Source organism: Pleurodeles waltl, chromosome 10 (genome assembly GCF_031143425.1).
Source record: "Pleurodeles waltl isolate 20211129_DDA chromosome 10, aPleWal1.hap1.20221129, whole genome shotgun sequence".
In the NCBI taxonomy this organism is placed as follows: domain Eukaryota; kingdom Metazoa; phylum Chordata; class Amphibia; order Caudata; family Salamandridae; genus Pleurodeles; species Pleurodeles waltl.
Window position 1 is genome coordinate 601716893 of NC_090449.1, and position 27519 is coordinate 601744411.

The window sequence follows — 27519 nt, forward strand, 5'->3', positions numbered from 1 at the left end:
ATTTGTCAGCTGAAGGTTAACATGTCTTTCCAGGACTTTAGAAAGAATGGGAAGAAGAGCAATTGGCCTATAGTTATCTAACAATGCGGGGTCCAAGTTAGGTTTCTTAAGTAAGGGTTTGATGATAGCCTGTTTAAGCGATAAAGGCAAGAAACCTGAAGATAAAGAGTGGTTTAAGATTTTTGTCAAAGGGGGGACAATAATATCTGAAGCTAATAACAGAATGGAAGGAGGGGCCGGATCAAGAGGGGAGACAGATTTAATATCTTGAAGAAGATTGATAGCCAGGGTATCGGTAAGGGGTTGAAAGTCATTTAGGGTAGAACCTGGGGGGGGCTACCTCTGTTAACTGAAGGTCCATGGGTTTTGGCAGAACAGGCAAAGAAAATGAGGAATAGATTTTAATAATTTTATCTCGAAAGTGGGTGGAAAATAAATTGCTCTGTTTAATAGAAGCTTCTATAGGGGAGTCATTTTGAGGGGCCAACGTTAATTCCTTAAAGATCTGGAAAATCGCTTTATGCGACTTGGAGGATTCTTCTATTTTCATGCTATAGTATGTTATCTGGGCTGCTTTAATGTTCTGGTGATAAAGTCTAATGGCTTGCCTATAGGCTACCTTAGGGTGTATGTACAAATGTTTGTAACTTAAACGACTACAGGCTCCCGGGGAGGTGGGCGGGTGCATTAGAATCTGCAGCAGAACATGCCACGAAAATATGCTCACTGTGTAAGTGACATTTTCCGCTTGATGGCATGTATAGCTGCAAATACACATGCTGTGCATAGACTACAAAGCAGTTTGTTCTCTCATAAAAATAGCGGTGGTTAGCCTGTAGGTTTTGAAGTTGTTTAAAATAATGTTCTGAGTACAGCTTGGCCTACTGTGGCTTGTTGTCGTGATAAAACGTCTACACAGCAGTGTTTAGTGAATGTATGTGGTGTTGACCAAGTGGCTGCTTTACATATTTCAGCCATTGGTATATTCCCCAAAAAGCCATTGTAGCACCTTTTTTCCTTGTAGAATGAGCTTTAGGAGTAACTAAGAGTTGTTTTTGGCTTTTATGTAGCATGTTTGGATGTATCTTACAATCCATCCTGCTAAATCTTGTTTTGATATGGGATTGCCTGTATGAGGTTTTTGGAAGGCTACAAAGAGTTGTTTAGTCTTTCTAAATGGCTTAGTTCTGTCTATATAGTACATTAAAGCTCTTTTGATATCTAATGTATGTAGAGCTCTTTCTGCCACAGAATCTGGCTGTGGGAAGAAGACTGGCAGTTCCACTGTTTGATTTATATGAAATGGTGATACAACCTTTGGAAGAAATTTTGGGTTTGTTCTTAGTACAACTTTATGCTTGTGTACTTGGAAGAAAGGTTCTTCAAGAGTAAAGGCTTGGATTTCACTTACTCTTCTTAAATAAGTCATTGCCACTAGGAAGGCAACCTTCCATGTTAAGAATTGCATTTGACAGGAGTGCATGGGCTCAAATGGTGGTCCCATAAGCTGCGTAAGCACTATATTTAAATTCCAAGAAGGGACTGGTGGTGTCCTGGGTGGAATGATGAGTTTTAAACCTTCCATGAAAGCTTTAATGACAGGAACTCTAAATAAGGAGCTGTGCTGTATATTTTGTAAATATGCTGAAATTGCAGTAAGATTAATTTTTATTGAAGAGAATGCTAAATTTGATTTTTGTAAATGAAGTAAATAGCATACAATGTCTTATATTGATGCTGTAAGAGGGTCCACGTGTTTAGATTGACAGTAATATACAAATCTTTTCATTTGTTTGGATAGCACTGTCTAATAGTGTGTTTTCTTGCTTGTTTAATAACTTCCATACATTCTGATGGGAGTTGTAGATATCCAAACTGTATGACCTCAGGAGCCAAATTGCTAGATTGAGTGATATGGAATTTGGGTGCCTGATTTGGCCTCTGTTTTTTGTCAACAGATATGGTCTGGCTGGGAGTTTGGAGTGTGGTACTACTGACAGGTCTAATAACTTTGTGTACCATGGTTGACGTGCCCATGTTGGTGCTATGAGTATCATGTCGAGTTATATTTGTCGCAACTTGTTGACTAGAAATGGAAGGAACGGGAGAGGGGGAAAAGCATAAGCAAAAATCCCTGACCAATTGATCCATAGAGCATTGCCCTTGGATAGGGGATGTAGGTGTCTGGATGCAAAGTTTTGGCATTTTTTGTTTTTGCTTGTGGCGAACAGATCTATGTTTAGCGTTCCCCATTGTTGAAAGTATTTTTGAAGTACTTGAGGATGAATCTCCCATTCGTGTGTTTGTTGGTGATTTCTGCTGAAGATATCCGCTAATTGATTGTCTATCCCTGGGATGTATTGTGCTAACAGGTGAATTTGGTTGTGGATTACCCATATCCAAATTTTCTGGGCTGGAAGGGGGAGTTGGGATGAATGTGTCCCTCCCTGTTTGTTTAGGTAATGCATGGTTGTCATGCTGTCTGTTTTGATAAGGACATTCTTCTGTGTGAGAAGAGGTTGAAAAGCTTTGTGTGCTAGGAAGACAGCTGTCAACTCCAAGTGATTTATATGTAGCTGTTTGTGTTTGGCATTCCATTGCCCTTGAATGTTATGAGTTTTTAGATGATCTCCCCAGCCAATCATTGTTGCATCTGTTGTAATTATAGTCTGAGGCACAGGGTCTTGAAATGGTCGCCCTTTGCTTAGATTTGTGGAATTCCACCACTGAAGGGACATGCATGTTTTGGCGGTCTATCAACACTAGATCTTGAAGTTGACCGTGTGCCTGTGACCATTGTTGTGCAAGGCACTGTTGTAAGAGCTGCATGTTTAGTCTTACGTGTGGAACAATTGCAATACATTATGCCATCATCCCTAAAATCTTCATGACAAATCTGACAGTGTATTGTTGATTTTTTTGTATTTGTGTGATTACATTTTTGAATGCTTGTATCCTTTGTGTATTTGGACATGCTAGCGCTTGCTGAGTATTTAGTATTGCACCCAGATACTGTTGTTTTTGTGCCGGTTGTACATGTGATTTTTGGTAGTTTATTGAGAACCCTAGTGTGCAAGGTTTGTATTACATAATGCGTATGATTTTGGCATTGCGTATGACTGTTTGATTTTATTAGCCAATTGTCTAGAAATGGAAATACCTGTATATGTTGTCTTCTTAGGTAGGCTGCAACTACCGCTAGGCACTGTGTGAATACCCTTGGAGCTGTTGTTATTCCTAAGGGCAACACTTTGAACTGATAGTGCTTTCCTTGAATGACAAACCTGAGATATTTTATGTGTGCAGGATGGATGGGTATATTAAAATACCCATCTTTGAGGTCTAATGCTGTCATGAAATCGTGTTTTTGGAGTAGTGGGATAACATCCTGTAGAGTTACCATGTGAAAATGTTCTGACAGGATGTAAAGATTGAGGTTCCTGAGATCTAATATTGGCCTGAGGGTGCCATCTTTTTGGGGAATTAGGAAATATAGTGAGTAAACTCCTGTCCCTATTTGAGATTGTGGTACCAATTCTATTGCTTGTTTGAGTAGTAGAGATTGGACTTCTTCTTGTAACAGACTGATGTGTTCTGTGGATAGTTTGTGTGACCTTGGTGGTATATTTGGAGGAGTGTATATCAATTCTAGGCAATAGCCATTGCGGATAATTGATAGTACCCAATTGTCTGTGGTAATGTTTTGCCAATTTGTGTGGAACTGTTGTAGACTTCCCCCACAGGAGAGGTGTGGAGTGGAAAGGAATGAGAAAAGTCACTGTTTAGGGTGCTGTGGAGGTTGCTTAGAGGTCTGGAATTTCCCTCTATTTCTGGGGTCCTGTCCTCTATATGTACCCCTAAAATCACCTCGTTAGTATTGTGGTTGGTAGGTTGGTTTTGCCTGTGATGTGGATGCCTCTGTTGTCTGTGGTCTGAACCCACCTCAAAACTGAGGTTTTCGAAAGGATCCCCTGTATGGTGTTAAGTATAGTGCGCCCATTTCTTTTGCCATGTCTGAATCCTTTCTTAATTTTTCTATGGCTGTGTCAACTTCTGGCCCAAAAAGATGTTTTTCATCGAATGGCATATTTAACACAGCCTGCTGTATTTCTGGTTTAAAACCAGAAGATCTGAGTCATGCATGCCTGCTAATGGTGACTGCAGTATTGACACTTCTAGCAGCGGTGTCTGCTGCATCTAGGGCAGATCGAATTTGATTGTTAGTAATGGCTTGCCCTTCTTCCACTACTTGTTGTGCCCTCTTTTGGTGTTCTTTGGGGGAGATGTTGGATTATCTCTTGCATCTCGTCCCAATGGGCTTTGTCATAGCGAGCTCACAGTGCTTGTGAGTTGGCTATCCTTCACTGATTTGCTGCCTGGGATGCAACTCGTTTCCCTGCAGCATCAAATTTCCTGCTCTCTTTATCAGGTGGGGGCGCATCTCCTGATGACTGACTGCTCTTTTTCTGGCGGCGTTACAAACACAGAATCTGGAGGTACCTGATGGGTGCTGTAATCAGGATCATAGGGTGGGGGTTTATATTTTTTCTCTATCCTGGGTGTTATTATACATGCCTTGAAAGGTTCACTAAATGTCTGATCTGCATGTTTTAACATGCCTGGGAGCATGGGAAGGCATTGATATTTAGAGTGTGTTGAGGATAGGGTGTTAAACAATAAATCCTCTTCTATTGGTTATGCATGCATGGTGACCCCATGGTATGCTGCAGCCCTAGCTATAACTTGATTGTAGACAGTGCTATCCACAGGTGGTGAAGGTTTAGAGGGATAGCTGTCTGGGACATTACCAAGAATAGGATCCGGATCATAAAGGTCCCATGGATCCACCTTGTCCTGTTGTGAGTCAAAAGAGTGAGTGGGTGACTGCACTTGTGTAGGACTAGTAGGAGGAGAGGTAGGTAGGTGTGGAGAGTGAGGAGGAGAGGATTGAGGAGGTGGTGGTTCCTCCTTCTGCTATGGCACTTTTGCTGGAGGCCGCATAGTGTCCAATTCCTCCTGAAAGGCTAGTTTTCTTTTTGGTTTTAGAGGAGATGTTGTCTGTATTCTGCCTGTTTCCTTATGGATGTGGATCCTGGACTGCCTTTCATCCATAACCTCAAGTATTGGTTGGACTTGATACTCCTCTTCAGAGGTTTTGTGGCTTTCTTTAAGTCTTTTTGAAAGTCCATGTGCCTCTGCGTATGATGGCCTTTTCAGTTCTGAAGCAGGCTTTTTCAGGATCGAAAAAGATGATGCTGTCGCTGCTCTTGGCTCCGAAAGTGATTTTCTAATTTTTGACTCAGAAAAATGATGTTTGCTGGAGTCGGACACGGAGCTCTTTGTTGCCTCCGATGTTTTGGGAGGAGTGGCCTTTTTCGGTGACTAACTGGTAAGTTGGTCACCGGTAGTCTTTTTTCGGGCCGAGCCATGGCCTTCCGGCAGTGGCATACCCAAGGCCTTATGTTTTTGCTTTTGTGAGGGTACAGGGGCAGGCGTACTCACATGTTGTCCTGCTGTGACCGGTCGGTCTTCTTCTGATTCCTGTTCGGATTCGGAATCTGGAACCGAGACCGCTGTTTGCATCATTTCTTCCTCCTCCACGTCAAGATGTTCGCTGCTTCTCGATGCCATTTCGAGTCTTCATGCCCTCCTGTCTCGAAGAGTCTTTTTTGATCGGAAGGATCGACAGGCCTCAAAATTTTCTTCCCGTTGATCCGGAGAAAGGCAAAGATTGCAAACCAAATACTGGTCTGTGTACGGGTATTTCACGTGGCACCGAGAACAGAACCGGAATGGAGTCCGATCCATGAGGCTTCCACGCGGTCGGCCCGAATAGGCCTGAGTTGGGCGCGTGCACCCCGAAGGGCGAGTAAAGTTGTTTTCTCCAACGGTACTGTTGTGTCGATGGAAGATATAAGCCTGATCAATACAATACCGACGAAAAGAGAGTTTTTCAAAGGTTTACGAATCAAAATCGTGAAGCGAGAGGAAACACATCCGAACCCGATGGCGGAAAGAAAACAGTCTAACAATGGAGCCGATGCCCATGCGCAATGGAACCGAAGAGGAGGAGTCACTCGATCTCGTGACTCGAAAACACTTCTTCGAAGAAAAACAACTTGTATCACTCCGAGCCCAACACTAGATGGCAGAATAATGCACAGCATGTGTATCTGCAGCTACACATGCCATCAGACTTTATCCCTTCTGGCTTCCTTGCCTGATTTATCTATCCTCTTTGTATCTTTATCCTTCCTATATATAGTGTCTTCAGGAAGGAAAAAGATACAAAGAGGATAGATAAATCAGGCAAGGAAGCCCGAAGGGAGAAAGTATGAGAGAAGGCTGAAGAGGTTTGAAATCACTGAAAGAGGGCAAGGCAGGAAAAAAGCCAATCAGAAAACAATACAGGAAGTACAGGGAAAGCAGCAGAGTAAGGGAATTACAGAAGGTAAAAAAATAAGGAGTGGATACTTACCTGTGCTTTCTTCTTTCCGAGGGTACCGGTGGGGAAAATCCAAAGCTACAACCTAAAGAAGGGAGAGAAGAAGCATTTTTTAATAAGAAATACCACCCTACTCCAAGACTCTCAGCAGTAACATCTGGTGGAATACTACAGATATAAGGATTCATGTTGAAGATAACCTTGTGGCAATAATTTCTAGACCTAGAATTATAAGAAAGGAAATTAGTACTGTGCAACAAAAGCTGTTGTGGAATCATTATCCCACTCAATCAAGTGGCACAGTGATTGGGGCATGGGGATGTCACAGTCCATAGAAAGAGGACCACTCTGGTGCACAATTTAATCAACACTTGTTGGAAGACAGGCTTGATTTTGCCTAGATGTATTCAATGCAGGGAAGGAAAAAGGGGTAGATATAACAGAAATGTTCAACATGCACCGAGTACCAGAGCGCACACACAGTACCAGAGCCAGGCATTATTTAGCAGAAATTCAGGATTTAGGATTTGAGATAATGGTGAATACAGAGCACAGTCCAAAAGGATTAGCGGCTGAGACAAAAACTCAGTTGACAAGAGTAGGCCGGGTAGAAACACAAGGAGCTAGAAATACAGAGCATTTGTATAGCACATGTGTATGTGAGACTGTCTGAAAGCACTTGATCTGAAACAGCTGTGTTGATCACGCTAGTATTAAAGGAGTATATCATAGAACCCTCAGAACAGCCCAACATTAAAAGGATCAAAATTTGACTTCTAATATCCATCTGTGAAACAAGCATTTATATTTTTCTACGCTTTTCTGTGCGATACTCCACTACATTAGCTGGCAACGTATTCCACAATCTTTTTGACAAAGAAAGACCCCTGAGTGCATCCTTTGGCCAGATCACACATTTTTGACTCTATCATCTAGTGAATCTCCTGGGTACACCTTTTGCATTTTGAGGGTGGTTAACTTGTGTCTTTGCAACGATGTTCCTTGATGTTTGAGGAGTCATACTCCTCTGTCCTATTTTTTTAATATTTTTTGGGGTTGAAAGAGTGTGGCATAATTACTTCCAGTCTCGTGGCATCAGTGGCAGGTAAATGACCAGTGACATAATAGTCTAAGAGAAAGCCATTAGCCAGTCCCAAGTGCATCAACCTCTATACCCTAAATTAAAACACAGAAACCCATCCCCACCCTTTAAATACAGGAACCATACAGACATGACGAGAGTGGACCAGACACAATGATTAAGGAAACACATTTTCTTGTCTCGGTCCTACTTTGGCATTCTCTAAACCTCAGTGTCAAAATGCTGAACTTCAAAGTAGACCAACTTCCACAAACCTTTTTGAAGTGGGCTGGGAAAAGTGTTTAGTTTCCTCTTTTTGGGGAATGTTCAGAACTTACTATATGAATGACCTTAGGCCCATGCTTAGAATAGAAGTGTGGCTCTCCCACACCATCCACCTCTTTCCACCCATTCAGGCACTGACCACTAAAGGTGTATCTTGCACTTGAAGGAGATATTGAGACTTGTGAAATTACTGTCTCCATTTTCAAATTGTCACCTTTAAAACACACTCATCTCGCCATGTCAAATTAGCACAAGGGTCTTTCTGTGTCTCAGCTTACTCTTATCATAAACATAACCATTTTAAGACCTGTTTCACCTCTGCTTGATATTTACAAAGTATTGATTATTTCACAATTAAGCCAAGAACAATCAGTAACTTTAAAACATTTTTATTGAGTTTAAATAGTTGCAGATAAGATTCTTTTCAATTTCTATGAATAATCCTTAGTTTTGAATAAAAATTTATTTTGCTATTTCAGGGTCATCTTTGAACTCCTTTGGCGAGACTATTTCCGATTTATTGCCTTGAAGTATGGGAGGAAAATGTTCTTCTTGAAGGGTGAGTTTGGGCAACGATCCTTACATCGATAAAGAGCTCTCTTGCGGACAGAATGAATATGCAGGCAACTTTTAAGCCAAACGTTTGCAGAATTTATAGTAGGCTTAGTTTTTAGAATTGTAAATCAGGCTATAATTTCAGATTTGATTGGTATTTGGGTACAGCAGCATCATTTGTAAACTAAAGTCAGTTTCACCATTGGCACCAAGCTAAACCAATGGTACTGCACCCCTGGGATCACAGAGGGAAACAGAATTTCAGATTTCCTACTGGCTTCTTTTATTGTGTTTAATGTGTGTGGCATAGGGCAGATTGATTGACAGAATGTGATATGCTCCAGAGGCTGTTTGCGTAGATATTATGGAAGGTGCTGCTTCTTTTGTAGTTTATTCCAGGTAGGAAGGATTTATGTAGTTGGGAATCTTTGAGCCAGGGATTTGTGGCAAACATGCCCACACCCACCACATTAGAAAATCCAACCAGTTGTAACAGTTTAATTGATGATGTTCATAGTGGGGTCTGGCAATTTTAATGAACCCCCCCTAGGAATTATTCAAGTGTAAACTCATCAAGATCTCTGCTCACCCTCATAGGGCACAATGTGAGTTCTAGGTAACTGCACAGTAACATGGACGATAGGGAAAGACTCCACCACCTTCTCAAAAAGACTTCTCCTACTGATTCATAACATGCTCAATCCTCAAAATGTCACATTTAAAGATTCCTTTCGTGCAGAATAACATGTAAAAACAAAATAAAATGCTCACTGCATTCCACAAGATGGAAACAATTAAGAAACCGGTCATTTTTGGGCCACAACAATCGGTGCAATTTCTGTGCTCGCTAGTTTGTTACTGTGGTGGTCATTACAACCAGGGCGGACGGTGTTAAAGCGGCGCTAAGACCGCCAACAGGCCGGCGGTAAAAAATTTGCAATTACGACCGTGGCGGAAACCGCCAACAAAGACAGCCACTTTAACACTCCGACCGCCACGGCGGTACAAACAAACAGCGCGGCGGTCACCGCCAACAGACAGGCGGGAGACAATGTACTGCCCACACTATTACAACCCACCAATCCGCCACCTTTTCCAGGGCGGATTCACTGCGGATAAAAACGCTCACCTCTACACACCTCACGAGGAACGAGGACACCATGAACCCGTAACTCCAAATTCTACCTGCGATAGTCTTCCTGCTCCTCTACCAGGAGCATGAACGCTGGCGGCGAAGACCATGGTGAGTACTGCACCTACGACACAAGGGAGTGGGGAGGGAAAAACAGGGACACACACACGCAACACCCCCACCCCCACCCCCACCCCCACCCTCACCCACTACAACACAGACACTAATGCATATTAATACATCACAGTTACACCCCCCAAGCCCCCCAGAAGAATGCAAAGACAATAGAAAATGAGTGTAACCATTGTAATATATTAAAATCAAGTAGTCAAATATATATGTATATATACACCATTCACAAAATATATACCAAGCATAGTAGTCCAGGTAGTGCTCCAATTAAGTCTGTGGAACACTGGGCCCACACGGTATGGGCGAGGCCCACACAAGATCCCCGACCATGACGGAGAGAACACTGGGGCATCACAAAGCAAGAAAACAGGCACCTCAGAGGGAAGGAAAGGGGGGGCACCTCAGCCGGTTGAGTGCACAACGCCAAATCCACGAGGGGGCCACATGCCCACTGTTCAATCCTGGGGAGTGCAAAGCCAGTCTCTCAAGTCTCTACAGTGGGTGGGTTGCCCACTGTTCCATCCTGAGGAGTGCAAAGCCACAGTCTCTCAAGTCTCTACAACAGTCTCCACTGGTTCTGGAGGGGGCATGGTGCCCAGAGTGCTTCATCCTGCTAAGGACAGAGGTAGTGGATGGATCTCTCCACTGGTTCTGGAGGGGGCATGGTGCCCAGAGTGCTTCATCCTGCTAAGGACAGAGGTAGTGGATGGGTCTCTCCACTTGTTCTGGAGGGGGAATGGTGCCCACAGTGCTTCATTCTGCCCATGACGGACTCAGTAACGTCAGTGCCCTTGGCGCTCATGGGCCAGCTTGATACGGCAGTGCCCTGTTCAGCGGTGCTTGAGACGGCGGTGCCCTGTTCAGCGGTGCTTGAGACGGCGGTGCCCTGTTCAGCGGTGCTTGAGGCGGCGGTGCCCTGTTCAGAGGTGCTTGAGATGGCAGTCTCCATTGCAGGGACTCAGCTGCTGGCTGTCCTTCATGGCCCAGCGGGGCTTTTGCTGGCGGTCCTTCATGGCCCAACGGGGCTTTTGCTGGCGTTCCTTCATGGCCCAGCTGGGCTAGTGCTGGCGGTGGCCTCCTGGGCAGCTGGGCTTGTGCTGGCGGTGGCCTCCTGGGCAGCTGGGATGATGGCAGTCTTCTCCGCCGTGCTGCTCTTCCCAGACTTGCTGACCTTCTTGTGCCCCTTCCCCACCTTGGAAGGTGTCGCAGCTGACTCCACACTCCCACCTGAACCCCTGGGAGCGGCTTTGGTGGCTGGAGTCTTCCCCCTCTCCCGCCGGGCACTGGCCAACTTCTGATGCTTCACAGGTGGGGGACTGTCTGTGCTGTGGCTCCGTGCCACACTGGCTGCCCTGGTTGCCGGTGCACTCCATATTCCGGTGACTAGAGGCACCATTGGTCCCGGAGATGTTGTGGCTGAGGTGCTAGTTCGGGACCTATGAGACGGCCGGGGGGGTGAGGTGTGGGAAAGAGGTCAAGGTTGGACAGGAAACGTTTTTTGGACACATTGGGACGGGTAGCTGGAGGGGGTTTGGAAGTGAAGGAAGAGGATGTGGTTGTAGGAGGTGTTCGTTTGCTGACTTTGGGTGAAGGTGCATGCACTGGAGGCTGTCGTGAGGTGGATGGCTGTTGGGTGGGTGTGTGCCTGCATTTGTGTATCTTCGGAGGGGGCTTCACAGACACACTGGGAAAGGACACAGGGGACATGTGTATGGTAGTGGGGGTGGTGACTGCACGTGAGCGGGGTGTGGTGGTGGGTGTGCTGGAGAGGGTCGTAGTGGCTGTAGAGGTAGTGCATGCAGGTGTGAGTTTAGACGAGACAGGGAGGAAGGAGGGAGACGAGGAGGAGGGGGACACAGTGGAGGCAGTGGATGTTGGTGTGTCTGCATGTGTGTGATGCTTGCTTGAGTGCCTGTGGGATGTGTGGTGCTTATGTTTGCCTTAGCTTCCCTTGTGTGTTGACGTGTGTGCATGCTGGTCTGTAGGTGTGCTTGGGATAGGCTGAGGTACAGGGGATTGGGTCGGGGTGGAGGAAGTTGGAGGGGGGAGGCTAGACACAGGGACAATGGCTGCCATCAGTGCTGAGGCCAGAGTCTGAAAAGCTTGCTGAAGGGCTGCCTGACCAGAATGAATGCCCTCCAGGAATGCATTTGTTTGTTGCAACTGTCTTTCTACACCCTGGATGGCATTCAAAATGGTAGACTGCCCAACAGTGAGGGACCTGAGGAGGTCAATGGCCTCCTCACTGAGGGCAGCAGGGGTGACTGGGGCAAGGGCTGAGGTGCCTGGGGCAAAGGTGATGCCCACCCTCCCTGGTGAGCGGGCACAGGGCGAGGGCTGAGCGGCTGCTGGGAGGGCGGTGCTGGAAGGGGGGGTGGCGGCTGTACCTGTAGATGGGGGTGGCACAGATGTTGCCGCCACCACAAGGGAGCTCCCATCAGAGGACGAGCCCGTGTCACTGGTCTGAGCTCCTGTCCCCGCCGTGGAGCTCCCCTTGCCCTCCGTCCCACTGGTGAAGTCCGATTCCGTAGTGTGGCCCTCCATGGCCATGTGGGATGCAGCCCCCTCGTGCTCCGGTGCCACTGCTCCTCCGCCTGATGATGCTAATGCACACAAGAACAGGGAGACCACAAAAAGGGGACGACGACAGAAGAAAGACATGTTGAGTGCATGCATTACCGCTACAGTTGGCGGACACGACAGACACAGAAGCCCCCTGCACTACGCCGCGCTCTTGGGCTCCACTGATCAATTCCTGGGAAATGGCCTACAAGGCTATATATGACATCTGCACACATAGATGACACAGAGGCATGACTAGGTGTAGTAGTCACTTTACCGAGGTGGGCTGGGGTGCCACATGGCCTGCCTTACGGAGGGACCTTGCCTACGGAACTCGTCCTGGCCTAGGGAAACCCACAGCCCACCTCCCCCACCCAGACCCCTCCACTGCACGCAAAGTCAGCAGAATGCGAGTGTACTCACCCCCTTGTGGCTGCTGTGATGCCCTCAAGCACCCATCCAACTCTGGGTACGCCACCGCCAGCATCCTGAACATCAGGGGGGTCATGGTGCGACGGGCACCCCTCCCACATTGGGAGGTCATCCCCGGCTGAGCCTCCGCCGTCTTCTTGCTCCAGCGGCGAATGTCCTCCCATCTTTTCCGGCAGTGGGTGCTCCGTCTGTGGTAGACCCCCAGGGTCCGGACGTCCTTGGCGATAGCACACCAAATATGTTTTTTCTGGTGGGCGCTGACCTACATGATTTGTACAGGGGGAAGAGAAAGTTATTACCAACTGCACCGTCAAAGTTATTGGCCCCCATCCCTACCCTTGCCATGTGGCACATGCTCTCACCGTTGTTTCATGCACGCCGCACTCTCCCCCCTTCCTTGTTACATCCACCCCTCTCATACAGGCATAGCCCATACATCATGCTCCCAGTGTACTTACCTGTTTGTCTGGAGGACCATAGAGTAGCATGTACTGGGGGAGGACCCCGTCCACGAGTTTCTCCAACTCCTCCGATGTGAAGGCAGGGGCCCTTTCCCCAGACACTCGAGCCATTGTCTCTTCCAGACCGAGGTCACAGCAGCACTTGCAGTGTAGGTCCTCTCCTGTCGAAGATCAGGTATCGAGTGATTGTACAGATAGAAAATGGTGGTTACGTCCGCGGCGGTGCGTACCGTCACTGCCGGCATACATCGTCATTGGCTCCTGGGACCCATAGGGTCCAATGTTAACCAATGCAGCATTGCGCCGCGGTCTTCGACCGCCTACCGCGACGGTGTACAACGCCAGCGCAGTTACCTCACATCCCATTGTCCCACTTCAGAGGTCAGGCAGCCGCCATTTCAGGGGCCCACATGGCTTCATTTTCAACTGCATCACACACACCTAGGCCTAGACTCAACACACATACAGGACACTTTTTGAGTATGAATGGAGTTCTTTGTAAGCTGTGGGTATGTACCTTTGAGTTGTTTGACTCTGTGCTCGCTGTTGTCCTTCATAGGCACCGTCCACTGGGACATGTGAGGAGATGGCGGCATCCTCCGGTGTACCGACCATTGGTGGACCTGTCGACAATGGAGGAAAGACATGTGATCATCACATACAGGCTTGACCGTGCCACAATCCAGGAACTTTGTACCCAGTTGGAGCCAGACCTGATGTCAGCTATCCGCCATCCCACAGGAATCCCCCCTCAAGTGCAGGTGCTGTCAGTGCTCCATTTGTTTGCAAGTGGGTCATTTCAAACAACAGTGGCCATAGCATCAGGGATGTCCCAGCCTATGTTTTCCAACGTGTTGTCCAGAGTGTTGTCTGCCCTGCTGAAACACATGCGGAGCTACATCGTTTTCCCTCAGGTGGAGGATTTGCCTACAGTGAAAGGTGATTTCTATGCCCTGGGACATATCCCCAACATCATAGGTGCCATTGATGGGACACATGTGGCTTTGGTACCCCCCACAGGAGTGAACAGGTGTACAGAAACCGGAAGAGTTATCATTCGATGAATGTACAGATGGTATGTTTGGCAGACCAGTACATCTCCCATGTGAATGCCATGTTCCCTGGCTCAGTGCATGACGCTTACATCCTATGGAATAGCAGCATCCCTTATGTGATGGGTCAGCTCCAGAGGCACCGTGTGTGGCTATTAGGTGAGCACCTGGAAGCTAGTCAGTGGGAATAGTTGTCTGGGTCTGGGGATATCCCTCCAGGTTAGTGTGTGTCTAACAGTTGTCCCTCGCCATTTGCAGGTGACTCTGGTTACCCCAACCTGTCATGGCTACTGGCCCCAGTGAGGAATCCCAGGACAAGGGCAGAGGAACGCTACAATGAGGCCCATGGGCGAACTAGGAGGGTGATCGAGCGGACCTTCGGCCTCCTGAAGGCCAGGTTCAGGTGCCTCCATATGACAGGTGGTTCCCTATTCTACTCACCAAAGAAGTTGTGCCAGATCATCGTGGCCTGCTGTATGCTTCACAACTTGGCTTTGCGACAACAGGTGCCCTTTCTGCAGGAGGATGGTCCAAGTGGCGGTGTTGTTGCAGCTGTGGAGCCTGTGGACAGTGAAGACGAGGAAGCAGAGGAAGAAGACGTGGACAACAGGGACTCAGTGATACAGCAATATTTCCAGTGAGACACTGGTAAGAATACAAACCTGCCTACTACATGTACTTAAACACTACTACCTCTCTACTGTCTGTCGTTTTCACCCAGTGTATGGTCACTGAGTTGTCACTTTCCCTTACGATTTCACAGATGTGGGTCCCACTGTGTGACATCTGCTTTGATTCCTCATGGACTAGAGCTGTGTGACATAGGTATGTTGCCATTTCAAATGAAAAAGCTTTTTGCCATAGGTATTGCTAATACAGTATTCCAAAATCACAGACTCCAGATTTTTTTGTGCTTTAAGGGTGTTTATTTAAGTGCTCAATATTGGAGGGGGTTGTAAAATGGTGTGGGGTGATGGCGGAGGAATGTCCATGGCAGAGTCCAGTCTATTAGTCTCACAGGTGCATTGCCCAAATGGGCATAGGAAGTGGAGCTGGGGCAGCTTAAGGATGGACAGGGTGACAAAGTGGGACTGTAGGATGACGATCAGGGTGGTCTCATTTCTTGGCGGGGGTCTTGGCATCATTCTCTGTCTTTGTCCTGGATCTCAGGGACCGTTTGCGAGGTGGTTCTCCATCTGCAGGGGGTGGGGTGCTGGTGTGGTGGTCCTGTGGTGGTGCCTCCTGTCCACTAGCGCCGGCGGAGGTGGTGGGCAGTTCATCGTCCAGGCTAGTGTCAGGGGCCCCTTGTAGTGCCAGAGTGTCCCTCCTGGTGTTGAGTACTTCCTTCAGCACCCCTACGATGTTGCCCAGGGTGGAATTGATGGTTCTGAGTTCCTCCCTGAAGCCCATATACTGTTCCTCCTGCAGGCGCTGGGTCTCCTGAAACTTGGCCAGTACCCTTGCTATCGTCTCCTGGGAGTGGTGGTAGACTCCCATGATGGAGGAGAGGACCTCGTGGAGAGTGGGTTCCCTGGGCCTGTCCTCCCCCGTCGCACTGCAGCCCTCCCAGTTCCCCTGTGTTCCTGGTCCTCCGTCCCCTGGACCGTGTGCCCACTACCACTGCCCCCAGGTCCCTGTTGTTGTTGGGGTGGTGGGTTAGCCTGGGTTCCCTGTAGTGGTGGACACACTGCTGATTGACGTGTCCTAGGGACGGAGGTATGGGCCTGCTGGGTGGGTGCTGTGCTGGTGTTTCCAGAGGGGGGAAACTCTGTAGTGGCCTGTGACTGGGTGTGGGGAACCGACTGTCCTGAGGCCCCCGATGGGCTGGGCTGGTCATCTAGATCCAGTTGGACAGAGGTGGTGTCATCACTGTGGGCCTCTTCTGTTGGTGGTGTGGACATGTGTGGACCCTTCTGTCTGGTGACGTTGGGTAGGGTTCCTGCAGGGGTATAAAAGCATGATTATTGCATCTGTGTGTGTCAAGGTGTGCAATGGGTGGATGACTGCATTCCTGTGTGGGACCTTGTGTGATGATGGTTTAGGGGGGTGTATGGGTATGTGCAGTGGGCATGCTTTAGTGATGGGTGTCCATGCTTTGTTGTTGCATGCAGGGCTTGGTGTTAGGATGTGTGGTTTGTGATAGTGGGACATTTGTGAGGAGTAGGAGTGATGAGGGTGAGGGTGGGGCTGTGTGCTGGCATGCAGGTAGGGTGGGGGATATATTAGTAAAGCTTTGACTTACCAGAGTCCATTCCTCCACCTACTCCTGCGAGGCCCTCAACATGGGAGGAGCGGGTCTTGGCGATTCTGCATCCTGTTAGTTGTGGGGGAGGAGGTGGGGGTCTGCCCCCAGTCCGCTGAACCGCCAGGTGGTGTCTGGAGGCCATGGAACACACCTTCCCCCGTAGGTCGTTCCACCTCTTCCTGATGTCCTCCCGATTTCTTGGGTGTTGTCCCACTGCGTTGACCCTGTCCACTATTCTTCGCCATAGCTCCATCTTCCTTGCAATTGAGGTGTGCTGCACCTGTGATCCGAATAGCTGTGGCTCTATCCGGGCGATTTCCTCCACCATGACCCTGAGCTCCTCCTCCGAGAACCTGGGGTGTCTTTGCCGTGCCATGGGGTGGTGTAGGTGATGTGTGGGGTGGTGTGTGGTGTGTGGGGTGATGAGTCTGCTGATATGTAGCAGGGTGTTGTGTGAGGTGCGTGGAAGTTATGTGGGTGATGGTGTTGTGTGCCTGTGGATGCTAGTGTTGTTGATGGTGGTGTCTCTCTCTGGCTTTCGTTCATGATTTGTGGTCGTAAGGGTTTGTGGGTGATGTGAGTGTGTGTTTTATATTGTATTGAGTGTGTGGGGGTGGTGTGTGTATGTGTATCAGGTGTGTGTAATTCGAACTGTCCAATGTGGTAGTGTTTTGTATATGTGTGTGTATTTTGAGTGCAGCGGTGTGTACCGACAATGGAATACCGCGGTTGAAAGACCGCTGCGTGGATTCGTGGGTCGGGATAGTGTGGGCGTATTTCTGTTGGCGTGACGGTGTCGGTTTTGTTTTCGCCAGTTTATCACTGACCTTTGGTGAATTTTCGCGGATTCCAAGCTGTGGGTCATAATAGCTGTGGCGGAATTCCGTGGCCGCGGCGGTGTGGTGGCGGTCTTCTGCACGGCGGTAAGCGGCTTTTACCGCCAATGTCATAATGAGCGCCTGTGTGTTTAACTTGAATTAGGACAATGGCGCTTCACTGGCACAATATTTCCCATTCCAGTGCAGACATACATCACTTGTGCGGTATGTGCTCCCACGATTTGCACCACAATTCATCTGCTACAAAGCACGGGAGAAAACACTTGTGATTTCCAGACAGATTCGTAATCCTGTTTTGGGTGCAAGTTAGAGTTGGGAAAGCGGGCCGATTTTTATTGGGGTCTTACATAGGATTCAATTTTGTACAGTAAAACTTATACGTAATGGGTAAAATAACTTTATTTTTTAGTTATTTTACTTACTAGAAAAAAGTGCTTATGTATATACGGCAATCTATAAAAAGATGAATAGCTTCTTGTTAGAAAATTGATAGCTTGTATTGGACGGGATGCCCAACTAGGTGACGGCAGAAAGAGGACTTTTGCTTTCCAGTCAGCCATCAATTTGTTCTGGTACTGACCCCAGAAAAACTTGCACACAGTGCAAAATTCCCAATCTAAATTTAGCATAGATTGAAGGTATGAAGAAAGGTCAAATTGTATCCCTGCAAGATTCTCTTCCCGGAATTCTGTCAGCATAGAAGTACGTAATTCCTAGAGTATTGCCATTGGCAAACTCATGGAATGTACCCTTATTGCACTACCAAAATACTAACATTGTCATCACATTCTAAACTTATGTTAAGTTTAGTTTGGGTGTTCTTCAGTCTACGTCCCATACGTGCAAACAGACCGGAAACCTAGTCCATTATTGTTTCTTGTCCGCAATATGTTTTCCAACTAAATTCAGTTATTCTCATGTCCCCTTTTCAAGAGTCTGAGGAAACAGTTAGGTAGTACCTAGTTTTACAAGAGGTACTGGCAAAGCAAATAGATATGACTTGCATTTTCAGTTCTATGCCAGACCTACTGTCCAGCTTGTGTTAAGGAGTGATGGAGCATTAAAGATTAATACAAAAAATATTGTAATGCAATGATGTAATCAAGAAGCGTGACATATTTTGAATCTAAAAATATGCTACTTTAATTCATGTAATTCGTAATTGTCGATGTTATCACTTTAAACAATTATGTTCACTTATTTAACCTTTTGAATGAGATTATCACTTCCAGAGCTGATTTATATTTAGGTGTAGGAGCACTCGGGCATTCAAAGCTTCATACCCTTTTTAGTTCATACGGTGGCCGTTGCACTGATACCAGAGATTTTTTTTTTTTTTTACTCTGCTAGACTAAAAGTTTAAATAATGTGTTTTTAATAAGGTGCAAGAGTGTGCATTTGCCCTGAAATTGGCATAAAGAAAAGGTGGCATCTTATGTAGCCAAGCTTGAGATGACAATACACAATATTTTCACACATTGTACCTAAAATTGATGTATTCTCTCAACCATCATTCTACTAGGGCTCCAAGAAAAAGAGGTGCCCTGGAAAAAGGATAAACAACTCTTCGATGCTTGGAAAGGTGAGTGTCGTATTGACATTATCGCTCAATACAGTGGACATTTAGACAGAAAACAGACTACTGAGTGAGTAGTTCAGGACACCGGTTTACAATATGTATTTAATTTCTTGCATTGCTGCACTCAGTGTTCCCAATTTTTTAAAAGGAAAGACCCTATTTGTATCATCTACTACTTCGTAGGAAGTTCACTGTTATTCTACCCATGAAGTCCACCCTCTGTTCTGTTACGTTTTGAAAGTTTGATTAGGACTAGGATGCCAAACTTTCAGTTCTTCAACAGCTGTGCTAAGCCACAGACCCAGAATTTTTGATTTTTTTTAATGCAAAAATCTTCTGGTCCCTCACCCACTTATGGTACAACAATCAGCGTCTTCACAGAAAGAACACTTTTTTTCATAGGCATCGGTTACAGTCACTTTTAATATAATCGGATCTGGATTAAACCACCATTTCAGTAAAGCTCACAAATCACTGCGCTCTGATGTTTTTCCACAGAAAGTCACAAACACAAAAGAATAACAATACATACTGAAAGGTTTATAACAATCACAAGCAATAATAAATTAGGTTTAAAAATCATTCAAGTTTAATTGTCAGCTATATAATTTGGTGTGGGCACATTGGCAGCACTATTGCATAAAGATTATTGATTGCTGTTAGAGTCTGGTTAAATGTCTAACTGTACTTCTCAGCTTTAGTGATTGTCTGAAGTGTTGTTCTGGCATGCTCTTTTGGTGCTGAAGATAGTGTTCCGATTTCCTCTCTTATTTAAAGAGTTTTTAAACTAACCAATTTTTCTCATTTTTGGAACACAGATTTGTTTAGCCAATAGCCATTTACATAGAGATATCTGCATTCCCCCTATGTGACCTGCCTTTGAGATATAACCTCCAATTTGACAACCGAATAACATTTTCACTAAGCCACTGTGAGCTAGAGAATTGAATTCTGTGATTGTCTCTTAGCCTCAGCTGCCTTGTGACTATTTTGGAGATCAATGCTGGTTTTCGGGTTTCCCATCTTCTTTGTTTTTTATGTCTCTCCTACTTGATAGTGCATACGCTGCCTGATGTGAGACATATTTTCTGCTTACTGTGGGCCTAAAGCCTGCCCAATATTCATTATTAGTTTGCTTTACTGTCACTCTCATTTGCTTGGTTCCTATTTGTTAGCTTGTGTGGGCTTTACTTTATCTTCTTTTGTTTGTTCCTCCACTGCTGCATGGATGCATTACTTGTGTCATCACACTGCTCATAGTTCAGGGGCTACTGTTTTCGTTTTGTTCAAATACGCCACAGAGTGCATGTGTTTTCCAACTGTGTCCCTTGTGTACCTCTTCCCCCTCCGCCGCAGTCATGTTGCTCTTTCTCTGCCTACGTGCATCTCTCTTCCATTTGCTTGTGTTACATTTTTGCACTAATTCTGTTTTTCTTTTTGTTTAGCAATCCAACTGGGATCAGTAAACAAAAAGAAACAAAGGTGCTAAAAAAAGATGTAGGCATGTGCATGGTTGTTGTGCGCACCTACAAAATGACACAGCTGGCCACATCATAGGATTTTTGTTCTCATTTGTAGCCATGCCATACCACATCGGGATGCTGGACGGCATGGCTAAAACCATTGGCAAAGGCAATAGGTCCCAATGTTAAGACCCTTTTGGCTTTGCAAATTCTATATACTTTTGTACCCTCATTCTCTATACTTAAGATTCAAAAGGGAGCATGTCTTTCTTAACAATGAGATCTCATCTTAGCACTATACCTGGCAGCACTGAAGATCTAGTTTTATTTTCCTATCTTTCTGTTGCTGGTCCTGGCTTCGAGGGAAGCTTAGTAAAGATTCTATAATGCAGAAATTATAACAGTAGGATAAATAGGGAAGCATACCTCTTCAAAACACGAGTCCACAACAGTAAATGTATCCTAGCTCGGATAACAATCAACTAAAAAAAGACAACAACAGAAATCAGTGAATGCCATCATAGCGCTCACTGGCACCACAACCAACTTGAAAAACAAAAACAGATAATCACTCCAGAAATATCAAAAACATTTCGTAAGAAAAATGCCCAAAATGTTGATAACCTTTTACGCATGTTTTAAAGCTATGAAGGTGTTTTTGATTATCTACTATAGTTTTCTTAACAAGCGGATGGAGACTTAGGGCCTGATTACAACTTTGGAGGAGCGTGTTAATCCGGCCCAAATGTGACGGATATCCTGCCCACCGTATTACGAGTTCCATAGGATATAATGGACTCGTAATACGGCGGGTGGTATATCCGTCACATTTGGGATGGATTAACACCCTCCTCCAAAGTTGTAATCAGGCCCTTAGTTCTGAAAAAACGAGTTAGTATTAATTCCAAAACTAACATTTTCGAAAGCCACGGATAGAAAAAACACAGCAGTATTTCAAACACTGGTGTGAGTTTGTACATTTCTTTTCTCGAACATTCCCAAAATACATACAAGACATATAACCTAACATTCGAAAATTATAAAGAGGATGGTTACAAACGTTTTCTGAGCCATCTAGTGTTCTTATGAGGTATTCTTTTTATCCTTTTCAGCTGTTTTTGAAGGGAGGGATGGGAGTGATAGTAGGACAATTACAGGTGTATTAAAAATAGAGAAGAGTATTACTTCATAAAACATACTTGTATATAAAAAATAATAGTGTTCAGAGATAGTGTGAAAGGAAAGACCATGAATGATCCAATCCTTAAATATTTTAGTACCTGGAAAATGTTTTCTAGTGCAGCAGTAACCACCTGTAAATTCCAATCAGGAACAATTCATGCCTCTCAGGAGAATGTTTGTGCCACAAGAAAAGTTGTGGCCATTGGTGACACTGTGCGCCAGAAAAAATATCCACTTCATAAAAATGTATGTAAAGAAAACAATTGCCACACATACTAGCAGTTGTTAGATACCTCAGCAGGATGGGACTGTGATCCAGCTGTACACCCGACTCTTAGTTCAGTACTGCATGACGGAGTGCTAGAATATTATTTTGCATGCAGGGCAAAGCCTGGCATGGCTGGTGTTTGCCATCAATCTCACATCTGTGTAACCATTCTAAAAAGGGGATGAACTACTTAATCAACTTTCAACATCATAATCTCTTCTCCACAGAACGGATTAAAGCTGACGGTCTACAAATGATGCTAACATCAAATTGAGTGTCAGACACTATTTTCCCCTTCACCACACTGACAGTCATCTGGCAAAATTCAAATGCCCTGCAGAACTATTCTGCCTAGGGGGTCACCAATATGTTTCACTCTTGAATGATTGAGGCAGTGGTTCCACTTTCGTGACTCATGCTGTCATTGTTTCTTAAAGTTGGTTTCTCTTGATGAGACACCAGAGGAGCTGGAAACTGCAGCAGATATTTGTGAATTGTGTTGGATGGAGGGTGTATAATAAGAAGAGCCAAGGCAGGAGCGCAAGTGGTTGAGGAGTGAGAAGTGCATAGAACCTATAGTTTGCTAAGTCAAGGTTCCAAGCCTCATCACCCTTTTAAGAATGCACATGAAGTGCCAAACGTGATGTAGCCTAGGAATCTGATGGTGAAAGTAAATGTATGCTAACGAAAGTCAAAATCAAGAAAATGGGCCCACATTCAGTTGTGTTCCGGGCACATAGTTGTGCCCAGTCCACAGGGTGTGGCATCAACTCTGTTCAAGTTCTCTCTGAGGATCAAAGTACACCATGGTAATTTAATAAACAAGGCATCTTTGATGTTATGCAAAGCTTGCTCTTGCTTTATACTAAACAGACTCATGTCTCTGCTCCAAAGGATCATGCTGGTGGCCATGTCGGATAAGATAAAATAGGCAACGGTAGTTCACTCTGGTATCATTCAAACTAGTTGAGTTCAATTTATTATTGATAAAATAATATACATTTCCTTTGGAATGTGAAATCAAAAAAGAATAAGGGAAGGTAATTCCCATGTAGCAAGGCATCAGCATTGTGACCATCGTGGTCCAGTTCAAGGGAATGTATGGACACTGGTGGTTCTGATATCAAAGCCTTGCGCCACAGGAATTGGTTTCCCCTTTTCTTTCTACATTTACTAGACTGTTTGACCCTCAAACTTGATCTTGTAGCTCATTCTACCAGACAAATGCAAGCAAACGCCTTTGGGCCCCAATTATATTTGACTCATCCCGCTGAGGTTCTTTTTTTACCAACTGTTTTTATTGCCATTTTTATTTGCAGACATGCAGAGCTAGCACATAACATGATGCAAACCACAGCATCCACATAATATCACAGTATACATTCATATGAGAGGTAGGAATCATTGGTGAGTGGACAGACCCTACGGTGTCTCCTCAGGGCACTGGTGGCTCCTTGTGCAGTTTCCAGAGCTCATCCAATCTATAACCCCTCCAGCTCAGTCCCACATCTCTCACAGGGAGCCAGGGCGCATCTGATCTGTCAGTCAATGTCCAGTTGATGGAGGTACTAGTCACAGGGCTGTAGAACTCCCTCTACCTATCCCAGACCATATCAAACTTCACAGGGCACCCTCTGTCAGAATATATTACCTTTTCTGCCCTCAAACTGATGGTTCATATCACTAATCCTCTGGTTTAGAAAGCTGCGTAGTGTACCAATGTAGGGATACGCCATGCAAACAGTCCAGTCGACCCTTATTGGCTTACAGTTTAAATTAATAACCCCAAATACTTTTTTGTGGTGATGTGGGTGAGCAGTTTAGGCTTATTAGAGATTATTTTAAGCATTTGTTGACCATATGGAGTCAATAAATGAGACACACTCAAGAAGAAACTCAAGACTAATTTAGAAAAATAGCACAGATTTTTAAGTTGATTCAGACACCAAGATCTACAGAATCAGATAACTACTTTTCGAGGTAGCGATTTTTAAAATTACAGTAAATACAGCTGTCAAATAGAGGAATGAGCCTCAAACGCATAAAGTTATACTATGAGGAAAACATACACTATACAGGCTCATATGTAAATGACTTACAGGACAGTTCTTCTGGACTTAAAGTATGTAGGGGGCCAGGACCCTAGAACTACCAGCAGTTTGGGGTTACCTGCCCTGGGGTGTCCGGATGCAGAGGTGCTCTTAGCGGTGGTAGCCTGCAGACAAAGGGAGCAGTACCTGTAAGAAAACGGCTGCAAGTGGGGACTGGATGACCAGTCTGGCTGAACTGAAAGGTGGGGGCTCTGTTCTTGAAGGTTTTAGCTCCGCAGGGACATTGTCTTTTTCAATTACCCCTACCTGAGGGGCTTGGGTGCACTGGTGTTTTATCTGGCGGGTCGGTGAATTAGAGACTCTGACAGTTCCTGTATCACCTACAAAAGAGGGGGAAAGAAACACAACAGAACAACTTCTTGCATGGAGCTGAACTCTGTTGAAGTCCCTCAATTTGCAGGTACGTTTTTGCGGCTGTGGTGATGTGGCTGAACAGAAACACGCCTTGTTGCAACTGACGGTGCAAGAAGGCTCCAGGCAGGCTTGGCATCTCAAAGACTGGATGGTGTTGATGGGTCTGCACTCCTGGACACTCAGGATCCTCCCTCGGGGAACCCAATGGTCAGCAAAATGAGGAACCGGGCAATCACAGTTGGTGTCTGCTGATGCAGAGGAGTTGCTCCTCCACTCTAAGGGAGATGCTGGCTGGATGGCAAAGTGTTGGCAGGCCTCCAAAACCTTTGGAGGATGCACAATTGCAGGACAAGTCTGGTCTTTGCAATTGTCAGGACTGGAGCAGGTAGGCAGGGTTTGATGCCAAAATCCTCAGGTAGTTCACAGTTCTTGCTTTGGTTGGCTCTTTTTTGTCCTCCTTCTTCTTTAGTCAGTTGAATCTGAGTTCCTAGTGTCAGAAGGCTACATAAATACTCAATTAAGGGGCGTTTAGGGAAGTGTAGGGTGGTAGTCAATGGGCTACCTACCCTATGGAAGACTACACCCCCTATACGACCACTTCCTGTGGGGGGTGAGCATTCCTAATTCCATGAAAACCAAGGTGGTGGAACCCTTCCATCGTGAATCACATCAGACAGCCCACCTCAGGGGTGTGACTTGCCTGGTGGTGCAACACACCTTCTTGCATAGCTAATTTCCTGCCTGTACTCGTGCCAAATGGGCCTCAGGGCAGGGGGTGGCATCTCCCAGGTCTGGGGGAATGCGGGATCACATATCAAAGGTGGCAGGGACTTTGAAGTCCCTGGCCTTGGTATTCAGATTCACTAGCCATCCTGCAAGAGGTGGAGTGAACGCCATCCTCTAGATCTGGCATTGTTTTTGGCCTTAGGGAGCGTGGGCTCTACCCACCTGTGGGTCAGAAACTCATCTGTGGTGGCAGGCTGATCGATACCAGTCTTCCAGTACACTAGACGACAAGCAGGTTTCAAGTTGCATCTTTAAGGTGCCCTTGGGGTGATTGTTATAATAAATCTATACCTGGCATCAGTATGGATTTAGTAAGACAAGGTGTTTGATACCAAACACCATAGGCTTCAGTGAAGCCATTTTGTAGCTGGGTAAGTCATAATGACCAGTTGCCAGTAGATACCTTCCCTGTTCACTTACAATATCTAGTAATAGAACTAGATATCACAAGGGGCATATCTGTTCATGCAGATATGTCCTCACATCGAATATAGTGCACCCTGCCTTAGGGCTCTAAGGCCTGCTGTAGGGGTGACTTACATGTAGTGTATGCAGTGATTGTGGCATGGCATACAATTAGTGTGCCATGTCGAGTTTTCACTCATGGTGTGCACCAGGACACACAGTCTGCAGTGGCAGACAGTGTGCAATTTAAAGGGGATCCCTTAGCGTGGCACAATGCATGATGCACCCCTTAGGGAAACTCTTTAGTACCCAAGCCCTAGGACCCAGGGGGTAGCATTCACTATGAACTTACAGAGGTGCTAAAGGGTGTGCCATTTGGGTTACCACTTTACCTTGTTTTTTAGGGAAAGAACACTAAAACTGGGACTGGTTAGCAGGGACACAGTGCACATCAGTCAAAAAACATCAGTACCAGTGGCAAAGAGAGGGGGTGACCATGGTGGAAAGGTGCACTTACCTACACTAGGTATTTAAAGCCATCTGCTACCACCCATAGAGGGACTGGATGTCTACTCCTCGGACCCAATCCATAATCATAAAAGTACCGAGGTGTGCCAGTTCACCCTATACCTGGAGTATTCTCCAAAGGCTCCAACAGGGGTCTGGGCATGCTCCTGGGGTCCAATATAAAAAGGAGGATGTCAACTGTATGCAAAAAGATTGTTTCCTTTTCCCATTCTGTCAGGTCACGACCACCAGCAAGCTCTCTCTCTGTCCTGACCCAGTCGGCGAGTGGTTCAATGCACAAGGTGAAGAGGATGGGGGAAAGGGGGTATCCATGTCTTTTCCCCTGTTCCAATGGGAATGTCTCAGACATTTACCCATTCACAGGGTTCACGGCTGTAGGCTCCACATACAGCAATGCGTCCAAGCTGCAGAAGCGAGGTCCATACGCAGAGTGTCTTAAAACCAGGGAGAGGTAGGGCCAGTGAATCAAATCAAATGCTGTCTCAGTGTCAGTGGAGACCACAGCCAAAATGGCCCCAATGTTCTTCATTGCATCCAGTCAAATGTGAAAGTGCTTGAGGCTCTGCCTGGTAGATCTGTAGGGGCCAGCTAGTGTTCTTATTCCTCTATCCTGCACACTTGAGAGTAATAAGCCCATATTTTTCTGATGCTTGATGCTGGAAAATTATGTAAGCAGGATACAGGCCCTCTTTTAGCTCTGACTTAACTAATGTCCTTAAGGGGACCCTATACTCTAACCCAGGTGAACACTCAAAGCTTTAAGACCTGAAAATCCTGTCTTGTTTAAAATTGGTGGGCTTCTGCAATTTATTTTGCTTGCATTACACTTTGATTGTCAATATACCTACATTTGTACACACACATGTTCACCTACTGTGTAAATTCCTCACTACTTGAGTATAAGACCAATGAACATCTACAGCAGCTTACTAAATTTATATTTAAATGTATGCTGTATGTTTATTGCATAAATAATGGTGCTTTGAGGGACCCACATGATTAGCTACAACAATTGATTTTGAAATTGTACAAATGGTGTGAAATATACCAAAGTGAACCATTGTTGTTTAGCCTGTGTACTACCTAGGTTTTCTGGTGCTTCATTGGGTACCTTCTGTCTTGTTAAACCGTATTCGGTATGAAAACATCCAGAGTAGAGAAGCATTCAGAAAAAAACTTCAAAGTTCTGTTACTTTTTGTGATGCCTTGACATCAGCTGTCATCCCAGCAACCAAAATCACAGAGTCCGAGAAGTTCAGGTTGGTTTAAAAAATTAAATATCATTCAAAGCATGGTGGAGTGCTCTCCTTAAGTCTCAGTGGAGTGGCATGGAATCTCATTTGGCGTTCTCTTTCGGTGCAAGCATGCATCAATATGTCATGTGTAACACTGAAGAAAACAAGAAGGTGGACCAACACCTCAGGTGGCATTTCAGCCATGGAGAAGATTTCACAGCTCAGAGTAGAAAAAGGAAAACGTGGTCATACACGAGGAGCGAGGAGTCAAAGTGAAGCCATAGCTGGTGATAGCAGTCATTCAAATGTAGTATGCCTGTTATCAGTGTTGGGGCTCAGATAGCTTTTTCTCATGATGGCTTGATTTGATCAGCTCCTTCCCACATT

General features: G+C 45.7%; 1 protein-coding gene across 1 annotated transcript in view; it reads left to right on the forward strand.

Annotated features, from left to right (window-relative positions):
* The window catches only part of LOC138261745 (cryptochrome DASH-like), a 218871-nt gene that overhangs the window by 172267 nt on the left and 19085 nt on the right, over window positions 1–27519 (forward strand). The window contains exons 9-10 of the mRNA XM_069211065.1: window positions 8291–8370; window positions 18744–18803. Of these exons, the coding sequence (XP_069067166.1) occupies window positions 8291–8370; window positions 18744–18803 (140 nt within the window). The remainder of the gene's footprint in view (window positions 1–8290; window positions 8371–18743; window positions 18804–27519) is intronic.